Source organism: Pteropus vampyrus, unplaced genomic scaffold (assembly GCF_000151845.1).
Source record: "Pteropus vampyrus isolate Shadow unplaced genomic scaffold, Pvam_2.0 Scaffold671, whole genome shotgun sequence".
Classification (NCBI taxonomy): domain Eukaryota; kingdom Metazoa; phylum Chordata; class Mammalia; order Chiroptera; family Pteropodidae; genus Pteropus; species Pteropus vampyrus.
Genome location: NW_011889452.1, coordinates 1703 through 13189, shown reverse-complemented (window position 1 = coordinate 13189; position 11487 = coordinate 1703). Strand labels below are relative to the sequence as shown.

Here is an 11487-nt window from a genome sequence, read left to right as displayed (position 1 = left end):
AAAACAGAACAAGCATTATAGTAGAGGCATCATGCACAAAGTTATGATAATTAAGAAAATAACAAGTAGTTTCCTATGAAAGGTGGAAGTAGTTAATGGTAAGCGTTGAGGTGGAGAGGTAGCCAAGATCTAGCCATAGAAGGACTTTGTGTTATGATATGTCTGGATTTTATCCACAAAGGCAATGGTGAGTCACTAATCCATTCAGAGAACGGGGTTAGCATTTTAAAAAAGTAAATTAGAAGAGTAGAAAATATTAGCATGCATCATATTTGTAAATGTTTTATGGGATACTTTTGTTTCAATTATATGACATGAATATTATGTTCTGAGGTAAAATGTTTTTTGATCTGTGGGTCACAGTAGACTTTTGAGAAACACTAAAGGTTCAACAGTACAAATTAATATACTTTTCATAGTAGTTGACAGGAAACCCAGGCTCAGATGAGACTAATCACTGAAGATTATTACTTAATATGTAGTTCCATTTAGTTCTGACCAGCCATTCTGTCATCTTCAGTCTAAAGCCAGTTCCCCATAGCACTCAGAATATGCTACCTCACTCTTATCTCGCAGAGTAGAGCCAAGATTCCCACTGCCTGAATTAAATTAGTTTAGGCCTGTCCATCACTGAAGCATTAATAGCAAGGGGATGGAAATACTGACTGCTTTAGAGTAATAGGGACCTGTAATACAATGTGGTAATTTCAGGGCATAATGGAAACACTGTAGCACACCTAGGTTCACAAAATAAATGAATTTAGTTATGTGGATGGTCAGAAGAGCCACCCAGGAGATGCCAAAAGTTTGTGTACAAGTTAGATAGGTAAAAGGGAGAGGAGGGTTTTCTGGGTGGTAGAGACTGCATCAGCCAAAGGTGGTAAGGGGAGCTGTGCATAGGGAAACAGTCAAAATAAGGCCCTCCATGCTTCCAGAGCATAAAAGTAGAGACAAGGGAAATAACTGGAGTAGTGAGTGGATGCCTAGTTACTGAGGAGAGTCATGGTAAGGAATCTGGACTCTCTTGCCATAAGGTGGAGTCACTGGAGATCGAGCAGAGAATTAAGGAAGAACAGCTTTCTATTATTCAGCTGTAGTGTGGAGGGAGACAATTTAGGAAGGAAGCTGTTGCAATAATCCAGGATAGAGATGTGTTGGATTTCAGACTAGGGGAAGAGGTGACTGCAGATTTCAGAAACATTATGGAAATAAACTCAACAGGACTTATTAATTTGACTATGGATGAATACAAGGAAGCAGTCCCTGGCTTTTGTAGTTGTGTCTCCTCTGGATACCGGGTTTATGCTGTGTCACTGATCTATTGAGACTAAATTTAAATTTGTTCGTTATTTTTTTAAGGGGGTGGGCATAACTGTCAACCCTGCAGTAAAGAATTGGAGCCTGAGACAGAGAACCTCTGAAAATAGAAAGGGAATTCCAGTACATTTGGGCCTCTCCCTTGGGGATTTGAAATTCATTAAAGCGGTGCCTAGATCAACTTGAGGGCATATTCCAACAACTGAGGTGAAGTTATCATTTGCAGGCCAGATTAGTAAAACCTATAGTGTTATTTCCCTTGTGTTATCCCTAAAGCTTTAGTAAATGTTCTAGGATTCAAGAATTCTTATTTGGGCTGAAATATTAAAGAGGATGCAGTGTCCCTGACATTGGGAGTGGGCCATTAGGTTGAGCTCCTTGAAGGCAGAGGTTGTTTCTTCTCATCTGTGTATCCCTAGTAGGGCTTGACATATGGCAAACACTTGATAGTGCCTAATTGATGCTGGGTATTAGCAGATACTTAATAAGCTCTTAGAGAACTGCTGAAGCCTCCAAAGGAGGATATATTTCTGAGGCTAAGAGGAAAAGCTCTGAGAGTCAGCCATAAATCCACCTATTACCAATACTTAAAAGATGTGATTTTAAGGAAAGTGCTTTCTCTGGGAGTCAGGGATGACTCCAAGATATTTAGCTGAGGTGATTATTCATGCCAAGACAGGAAGAGGATGAATGTTTTGGGAGACTTTAGAGTTGTAGGTTTATTCAATAAATGCTTTGAGTATCTTCCATGTGACTAAAAATATGTAGGAAAGAGCTTTCTGGTAATAATGTAATGGACAAATTGGAGCAGAACAAGACATGGAGGATCCTGTTGGGAGCAGATGAGTGTCAGACTAGAGCAGTTGCAGTGAAATAGCACCAGAATAGCTAGCTGTGTTACTGAAGCTAGTATCTATCTGCTAGACCAGTGACCTCCTCACCTTTACTCTTATGATATCAGACAATGTATGGGGTTTGGTGGACTCAATACACTCTGAAGGTCCAGCCTAAGATAAAATCTCCTTCCCACCATATTAGGGATATGGGAACTGTCAGGCACTGTATCAAGTGTTTAGGCCAGGATGACAGCACCAAGTCTTCTCATGAGTAGTTAAGCCTTTGAGTCTCTGAGGAATGGGCAGCCTGGCTGGGGCAAGTTTGGCTTCACAGTAGTTAGTGGATATAAAGGAGCTTCCTATTTCTCATATGCTCTGGCCATTCTCAAGCCAGATTTCCCTTTGAGTTCTCAGAGAGGTCCAGATTTGAGAATAAAGAATTTCTAGGAAATTCCCAGGTTTAACTTCCTAATCCTCCTCCAAGATTAACCCTTTCCTTCACTTTACTCTCCCCCCACTCTTCCACCATCCCAAGAGGAAGGAGCTTATCCTGGAGTCCAACATTCTCTGTTGAATGCTTTCATTCCCTTGGCCAGGATAGTAGTACATCTGAGTTCTCAAGTACATCTGAGTTCTCCTTTGAGGCCCACTTAGTGCTTGAAGGGAGCACATGAGGGTAATATGTAATCTTGCCTAGAAACAGAATGGTTGTAGTGTTTCTTGAAGGTTCTTAGGGTACCATATTACTATGGAAGGTTCACTTCTAGATGTTCACTCTCTAATCTGTCAGGAGGTAATCTTTCTCTAAGAAAACCCAGGGGCTCAGTCTCTATGCTAGATGTCAAAACTCAGTCACCTTTGGGGGCTAGTTTGGAATTACAGGATACATGTTCCATATAAACTGGCATTAAGGAAAACAAAACTGTGCTAATCAAACAAAACCTAGATCTAAGAGTCAGAAACATACACTGTGAATTTATTATTCCATGGAGACTGAACATTTGGATAGTTGTCATTCTCAGAAATCCCAAGAGGAAAAAAAATTAGTGTACATATATTCATACAAGTTATTTTATCTTTTGTGCAAAGAGAAGGTTATCTGGCTCCTCAGGAAGGTTCTGGGCTCCATTAAGGCTGTTCATTTTGCTATTCTAGCCCCAGTTCTTCTTAGCGATTAATAGAGCTCCAAAAGCCTATGATTATGGGCACTGATGAGAGCCACACACCCTTTGGCTCCAGTTAAAACCCTGGTGTTTAAATTGTGTGGGAGCTGTAGATCCTTGCTTCCTGGTCCTGCCGCATTCCCTGAAGTAGCTGATTTAGGAGTGTGAGGTTGCTGTCTCTGCGAGGCAGGGGCAGGGGTGGGAGGCAGTTCCCTTTATACTCGATCACCGCCATCTTGGCCCGATCCTGCTTATTCCGATTTGGAATCTGCAGCATTCTCGTGTAGCCCCCATTCTGACCTTGGTACCGAGGGGCCAGTACTTGAAACAGCTTTGGGATTAAGTCTTTCTCCTAGAGGGGAAGAGTTATCCAGGAGAAAGCAGAGTCAGGCACCACTGAAGAGACAGTTTCCAGCACTCTCAAAAGTAGGTTCCAAACACACACACACACACACACACACACGCACGCACGCACGCACACGCGCGCGCGCGCGCCTCTCTCACCTTGTAATGTGGTAGAGTCAAATGTGCAGATTCAGGTTCACATCGAATTCAACCAAGATACACGTTTCTAATTTAGTCCACAGCATTTGTCCATAAGTGATGAGTACCTTGGCTTAATTCTGCCCAGTCGCCCTTTCTCTAACAACACCCTTCCACTCAGGGAGCCAAGGATGAGATTTGGGTGACAGACAGGATGTACTCACTGTGAGCCAGAAGTCAGCGATGCGCATGGCTTGTTCGTTGGTGTCTCCCAGCTTCCCATAGTCGATGAGCTGTGGCGACATAACATCACTGATCCAAACCGAGCAAGACAGCAAGTGCCTACCTTACTCTTCTAATGCAGGACTGTAACCCGTTCATTCCACTAGCAAAGCTTTTCTCTAATTCAGGCCACCCCTAAACCCCAGCACTAACCAGTCTTCTATTGGGGGGGCCAGAGGTGTGGGCTCATTTCAGTGTACTGGGGGATTCAGACTTCGGGGAGGGCCTACCAGGGCGGTCGCACTCATTCGCCAAGTCCAGCCGGACCCCGCCCCCTCAGGCCAGACCCGCGCGGTGGACCAGAGCGTCCCGTTCGTCACCTTCTCAGCGTAGCCCCTCATCTCGTCCACGCGCGCCCATGACGCCTCGATGCGTTCGTGTCGCACTAGTCCCGTAAGCAAGTTCCGCAAGAGGTGGATGCGGGACTCGGGACCAAGGCCCAGGCGGCGGAATACGCGGCCATGGGAAATGGCGGCAGCGACCGTCAGCCGCATGTTCCTGGCTTCTCCCCGCCCCCGTGAAGCCGGAACTGGAAACTAGATGGGAGGCTGCTCGGGGAGGAGAATTTGAGAGGACGCAGGCGCGGTCTCTAGGTGCGTGGTGGACGTGTTTGCGCATGGGCATCAGAGCCTGCCTCGTTGGCAACCTGGGGGCGGGCGGAGAAGCGGGGTGGACCTCTTCCAGAGGAGGCGAGCTGGGCGGGTTTCAGGCACCGCGAGCGCTCCCTGTCTGGCCCGAGAATCAGGCGCCCCCTAGTGTGGGGTGAGCCGGTCCTTGGGGTTCTCTTGGCTGCGTCGGTCGTCTTGTGTCCCGTAGGGCGGTGGGAAGATCCGCCGCAGAGTCTGCTGGAAAAGCAAGTATCTGAGGGGAAAGGCGCCTGGAGAGGTCGTCCTGAGCGCTGGCAAGTCGGCCTGCCTGACACCTTGAGTGCGTCGTTTTTGATACAATTAAGTAATGGTGAAATGAAACGAATAACAATGATGTTCAAAAAAGAAACGCAGATAGTGAAAAATTTCTTTTGTTGAGGTAAGTACATATAATCATCCCAGTTAAATTAAAAATACATCATTCGAAGAAAAAGTAAGGGATTGATACTTTTAAATTATATCAGTGTATTTTTTTAAGGGAGAAAACATGCCTACGCATATATGTGTTAACATAAAATAACATTATAGTTTCAGTTTGGGAGCCTTAGGGTCTGCAAATTTTTAACGAATTTGACAAAGTTGCTCCTTGTTACAGGTTGAATTGTGTTTTACCCCCCCGCCCCCAAAAGATATATTAAGACCTGCCCCTCCCCACCTCACCTCCAATACCTCATGATATGGCTTTTTTTTGAAAATTGGGTCATTGCAGATGTAGTTATTTAAGATGAGGTCATACTGGAGTACGGTGGGCATCTAATACAAATGACTGGTGTCCTCACTAAAAAAACTCAAATGGGGAGAGACACACAGAGTGAAGACAACCATGTGAAGACAGATTCACGTAGGGAGAATACCATGTGACCAAGAAAGCATAGATGGGAACTATGCAGTTGCAAGCCAAGGATCATCAAGGATTTCTGGTGAACAGTGGAAGCTAAGAGAAAGGCAGGGAACAGATTCTTCACTAGATCCTTAAAAGAATGTATGACCCAGGCGGCACATTGGGACTGTGAGACAATAAATTTTTTTTCTTTTAAGCTGCCCTGTTTGTGGCACTTTGTCACAGTAGCACTAGGAAAGTAATATGCTTGTCTTCACAGTCAATAGATAGCATACTTGGATTTGTCACTCTTCACTCATAGGTGATCAGAGAACACTACTTGGTAAGTTTAATTTTGAACAATATTTTATTCGAAGCAACAGATAACAAATAATTAGGAAAAGTCTTAAACATAGATATGTTGGCAGAGATTTATACAAACCACATCTCATAATAAATTCCAGAAATTAAAATACTGTTTCTTGTTTTGGGGAACAATTCTTGAAGCTTTCAATGATTTGCACAATTGAAAAATCATCATAAATTTCTATTGGTGAAAACTTGTGAAGATCTGCAAAACACTGACACTGATGTTATTTGATCCATTGCTTTAGAGGGAATGTCCACTTGGTGAAAATGTACAACATCACATTGCCTGCCTGTCTGCCTTCTTTCCTTCCTTCCTTCTTTTCTGTCTTTCTTCCTTTCCTCCTCCTCCTCCCCTTCCTCTTCTTCCTTCTTCACCCACGCTCTCTCTCTCTCCTCTTCCCTTCCCTTCCCTTCTTTTTGACGTTCTTTCATTCTTTCATTTCTCCATCATCTCTTGTCTCTTCTGGCAGTCTTCAAATTTTGATTCTTTTTTTCTGTGTCAATTTTTTTACATTTTATTGTTGCATAGTTAATGGTTTTCTCCAGAATTCCTGTTGGCTGGTGTTCAAGGAGCAATTTTAAACCTTGTTATTTTACTGTACGTTGGTCAATGTTTATTTTGGCTCTTTGCAGATATTTTTTGTGTCTGATCAACCTCATCTGAAACTTCACCTTGGTTGAAAAAGATAATTCAGAAAAGTCTTATACCACTAAGATCATTTATTTTAAATTTACTGCTTTAAAAAGCAGGATGGTTCTACTACAAAGGTTAGAATCATAAAATACACTTGAAGTGAGCTTGGAAGATCATAAATTCTTATTAATTTACTATGAAAAGTAATATATGTGGCTGAATTTAACTGTGTAACTGATACTTCTTCAAATCAACTTCCCTGTAGAGTAATAGAATAAAATATTTTCAGTGGATTCATTTTAAAAAGTGGTAATTTTTAGCAATTTTTTTAGAACTTAGACAAAAGATTTTTGTGAGGGTTACTGTATCACTAACACCGTTAGCATTGTAGTGCAAGGTGATAAGAATCATATTGACTTTTAGTTAGTGTTATTACTATTCTTAAATTCTTAACAGATGATTTACCTCCTTATGCTTACGTCGAGACAGACTGCTCCTGCCTCCCAACCCTTGGTACCCAATGGCTTTGAATGTCCAGCTGAACCTCCAGGGAAGGTGCTCAGATGGATAAGTATTCTGGGTGGGCCAAGACTTGGAGTAACCCTGATGAGAGTATAGGTTGAGCCTCTGAGGAGGTGTCGGTAGTGACTATGGTTATTCTGGCAGAGGTGTGAAAGGTGGTCCTAAGCAATGTTTTGGGAGGCAGCCGAAGGAGAAAGATCCCAGCCTGTAGAAAAATGTTATACATAAAATTTAATAGCTTCTGCTGGTTGAAAGGAGTTGGACCTGCCCACACTACTGCAGAGAACCCCAGTGTAATGTCATGATTTAATAAAAAATGCACATTTGGTCTTACATCCTGGGTCCTGGCACAGAGCGGCACTCCACTCCCACCCCGTCTCCATGGGGGAAGTCGGAGATTGACATAATCACCATTGACCAATGAATTAATCAGTCATGCTTCCATAAAAACCCTGAACAATAGAGTTTGGAGAGTTTCTGGGTTGGTGAACACGCTGTGTTACTGGGAGGTTTAGCATGCCCAGAGTGGGATGGAAGCTCTGTACCCTTTCCTACATACCTTGCCCTATGCCACTCTTCCATTTGGCTATTCCTGAGTTGTATCCTTTATATAAAACAGTAATAGTAAAGTACTTTCCTGCTGTATTAGCAAATTATCAAACTACAGTGGATTGCAGGAATCCCCAGTTTATAGCCGGTTAGTTAGAAGTACAGGTGACAGCCAGGGACTTGCAACTAGCAGCTGAAGTGACTGAGCCCTTAACCTGTGGGGGTCTGTGCTAACCCAGATAGTATTAGAATTAAGTTGTAGTCTATGGCCATGCCACCCTGAATGTGCCCGATCTTGTCTGATCTTGGAAGCTAAGCAGGGTTGGGTCTTGTTAGTACTTGGATGGGAGACCACCTAGGAATACCAGGTGCTGTAGGCTTTAACAGAAAAAAAATTGAATTGTAGCAAACCCAGTTGGTGTCTGCAGAGAACTAGAGAATTGCTTGGTGTTGGAAATCTACATATTTGGTATCAGAAGTGTTATAAATAGAGAAAGAAGTTTTTCCTTTACCCTGAATGACTGCATTTTATTCTGCTGAAGCCTCTATTAAGCAATGTTCTGGGAGCCAGTACAGGTTGCTCAGCAAGTATTCAGAGATTTAGTGGTAATGGTGGAAGCAATTGTCAGTTGGACTTCAAGCCAACTTTTGGTTCTATCCCTAGAATCATGAAGGTCTAGAAGTATAGGGATTGGCTCTTTCTTGATATATTTTTTTTACTCTCAGGACGTTAAAACCTCTCTGGATCCAATGTTCTTGGAAGAAAGCCTGCCTCTGGTATCAGATGGAATTGTGGTTATATTAGGCTCAGTTAAAATGAGTTTTCCACAATTAGAATCACTAGACTATTGAAGATAACAAGTCAAACATATCCTAAATGTAAACAAGAAACATTGTAAGCAGTTGAGTTTAGGAAAATAAGTTCCTTATCTATATGCAACTAAAGTTGAGGTGGTCCAGGGCTTTAGAGGGACATGGAGTTTGGATAGAAATCAGCATATCCCTCTATGGTGATGTTTTCCTCTGGAAATGATGATTAGCTCTCTCCAACTTGGCTTACTCTTCATGTGGTGTTCTTTTGCCTCCCTGCTTCATTTCCTTGTATTATTAGTGAGATGAGCTGCCTGCTGCTGAGATTATAAGGTCCTTCAAGGTCAAAGAAGAACTCTGACTCATGCATCCCATCTCCTTTCCGTCTGTTTCACCTCCAGCTTAGTGTTATGCTGTTTTTTTCTTCTCTAAAGTCTTTCAATACAAGTTTGTAAAAAAGAAAAATTTGATTTCTTTTTTTTTGTCTGTGTCACTTGATTATTCACCTTTACTTAGAACAATTATTTATCTTCCCTTTTGGAAGGAAAAGGCAAGGAAACAGACTTTCTCCTAGAGCCTCCAAAAGGAATGCAGCCCTGAGACTAATTTGTGTTTAGCCCCATAAGACCTGATTTTGGACTTTACACCTCCAGAAATGTAAGATAATTAATCTGTGGTTTTAAACCATCAAGTCTGTGATAGTTTGTTACAGCAACGATAGGAAACTAACAGTGGGTTACACATTGTACCTGTCAGGATATGTTGTGCATAATAGGTACTCTGTGAATGTGTATTGAATGAGTGGTCAAAAATGTCCGATTCTTAATTATGATGAAGGGATTTTAGAAATAAATAAGGATGTTTCTGAGCATTCCAGACCAGTATGTGATTTGATCAGACAGTTTTCTTCTAATCTCTCTCCCTCTACTCTTCAAACCTCCTTAAACTTTCTAGTCTAAAAGGTCTGGAGGCAAAGTGAAAAGAGCATAGGCTTTGTAGTCATCAGACTACAACAAAATTGGAGATGAGGATGTGGATGAAGGTGGCATCCTTAATTGATGAGAAGGATTTTCTTTAGTCCACAAGAGACATTCATTTGTCAAGAGGGAGATTAGAATTTTTTATAAAAGAAATGTAGAAAGAAATAAGACTGAAGTAATATTAGTCGTTGGTATCCAGAATGGATTTGGCCACATTTCAAGTTTAGGACTCAGTCACAGAAATGTAGTACATCATGATCAGGTAGAGTGAGGCCCCAGAGTTGGACTTCACAAAGATACCTTGAGTTTTTGTATGCCATGAATGCTCGATTGAAACCTAGTAGGGTGCCATTGGTCTACCATAGCAGAGTGAATTGAGTCAGTCATCAAGTTGTGTGGACAGCTGGGCCAACTTTTGGAGTGGAGGATGTAGCAATAAACTCAGGAGTTGTGTTGGCAGCAGAATCCTTGGTACAGTATCAGCAGCTCAGGAACATTGTCCCTGCCAAAAGTCTAGACCTCAAGTTAACTAGCCAGTTCAGCAGGGGTATCCTGCAGAATGTTCAGCAGAATGCACAAAGAGGAGTGCTCCAGAGACCAGCAGGTGGCAGCTACCCTTCTCAATGCCAGGAGATTGCTGGAGCACACTCTTTCCAGCCAACTTTTGTGAGAGACACTCCCCAAAGGAGAGGCTCTCTGAGTGATCAAGCATTATTTTTTTTCCAATAGAGACCAAGCAATTCCTAAAATTATATTTAAATTATCAGATTGAATTAAGTTTAAAGTAGATTGAAACTAATTTTTTTTCTTCTGCTAACCAGTGGATGGAATTTGGGAGGAATATCAGGTTCTAGACTAAAACAAGGGGAGTAGAATATTTCTCTACATCATCTGAATTGTAGTGTAAGCCTTAGGATTCATTCCAAATTGCCCTTCTGCAGGGTCATTCAGATTTCTTCTTGGATAAGCTTTTCAAGAGGAAAGCAAGGATCAGAGAAGTACTTATTAATTTACCTTTCTGTCTTCTCTCTTTTCCATCCCTGTTTCTTGGTCTGTATTTGAATTTGGGAGGTTGAGAGGAAATTTAAACGTGTATCTATCATCCATTCGCTCCTGTGCGAGTTTCTCTTTTCTCTCTGAAGAATAATTCTCTCCAGGCAGGAAGGTTTTCATTAAGCAAACTCTTACTGAAGATTCAGTATGTACAAGGCCCTGTGATAAATACAGGGTATATAAAGAAGGAAAAGCTGGCCTTTGCTTATATACAAGGAGCAGAGGAAATAGGGAAATAGGCAGTTAAATAAATGGTTATTATAAATAGCCATGTGAAGAAAAAGGAGCTGAGACTAACTTTTATACTGACTTTTTCTAGGCCCATTTCTGTGAAGCCATCTTTGACCCCCAATCAGTTATATTTTCTTCATCTTTTGCTAACATTTCTACCTTGCATTTCCATGCCACTTATTATATTTTATTTTGTTTTGTGCCTTATCAGTCTGTGTACATCTTTGGAACAAGCTCTCTGTCTAATATCCTTGGTAAAGTTCCAGGTCCTGGCAAAATTCCAGATACACAGAAATGTTGAGTGTGAAACAGTGTCAGTCTCAGCCTATGCAAAGATGTATGTTCAAAGATGTTAATTGCAATGCCACTTATAATGGTGAAAATTTAGGAACCTGGTTGCCAACCTGTAAAGCTCTGGTTAATTACATATAAAGTGATATTATGCAGGCATTAAAATTAATTATTAAAATAGGCCAATATTGTTGATCTCAAAAGATGTCCGTAGTAGATTTTCAGTGGAAAAAGAGATTATAGGAGTGTGTATACCACACATTATCGTGTTTGCAAAACTGTACCTGTTTAACTATGTGTCCATGCTCCTGATGAGATGGTCATTAAAATGTTTACGGAAGTTAATCTGCCTGGTAGGATTTTGTGTTTTAAATTTCTTTTTGTATGTTTTTTCACATTTTTGAATTTTTTTCAGTGACTATATGTTATTTTAAAAAACCCAGCAAGGCTTTTAAAAAATTCCATCAAAATCTGATTTTCTTTCTCCTACAAAATCCTTG

At 41.5% G+C, this 11487-nt stretch overlaps 1 protein-coding gene, 1 long non-coding RNA gene and 1 pseudogene across 2 annotated transcripts; 1 reads left to right on the top strand and 2 right to left on the bottom strand.

The window, feature by feature from the left end:
- Positions 1–3102: 3102 nt before the first annotated feature.
- MRPL17 (mitochondrial ribosomal protein L17) lies at positions 3103–4650 on the bottom strand. Its single transcript, XM_011385162.2, has 3 exons — positions 4402–4650; positions 4024–4092; positions 3103–3668 (listed from the first exon to the last, which is right to left on the bottom strand). The coding sequence occupies exons 1-3, from the start codon at positions 4573–4575 to the stop codon at positions 3408–3410; spliced, it is 504 nt and encodes a 167-aa protein (XP_011383464.1). The 5' UTR covers positions 4576–4650; the 3' UTR covers positions 3103–3407.
- Positions 4651–5896: 1246 nt separating this feature from the next.
- LOC111733872 lies at positions 5897–10789 on the bottom strand. The gene is made up of 2 exons (XR_002778217.1): positions 10427–10789; positions 5897–7278 (listed from the first exon to the last, which is right to left on the bottom strand). It is a non-coding gene; the product is annotated as an uncharacterized LOC111733872 (long non-coding RNA).
- On the top strand, positions 7884–8002 carry LOC111733876 (annotated as a pseudogene).
- Positions 10790–11487: the final 698 nt, after the last annotated feature.

What these genes read in the sequence shown, in the direction of transcription:
- MRPL17 (XM_011385162.2), bottom strand. Translation starts at nt 4,575, where the DNA reads ATGCGGCTGACGGTCGCTGCCGCCATTTCCCATGGCCGCGTATTCCGC. An exon ending in TGAGGGGCTACGCTGAGAAG is followed by an intron (nt 4,093 to 4,401) that starts GTGACGAACGGG and finishes ATGTCGCCACAG; the next exon opens with CTCATCGACTATGGGAAGCT. An exon ending in TCGCTGACTTCTGGCTCACA is followed by an intron (nt 3,669 to 4,023) that starts GTGAGTACATCC and finishes CTTCCCCTCTAG; the next exon opens with GAGAAAGACTTAATCCCAAA.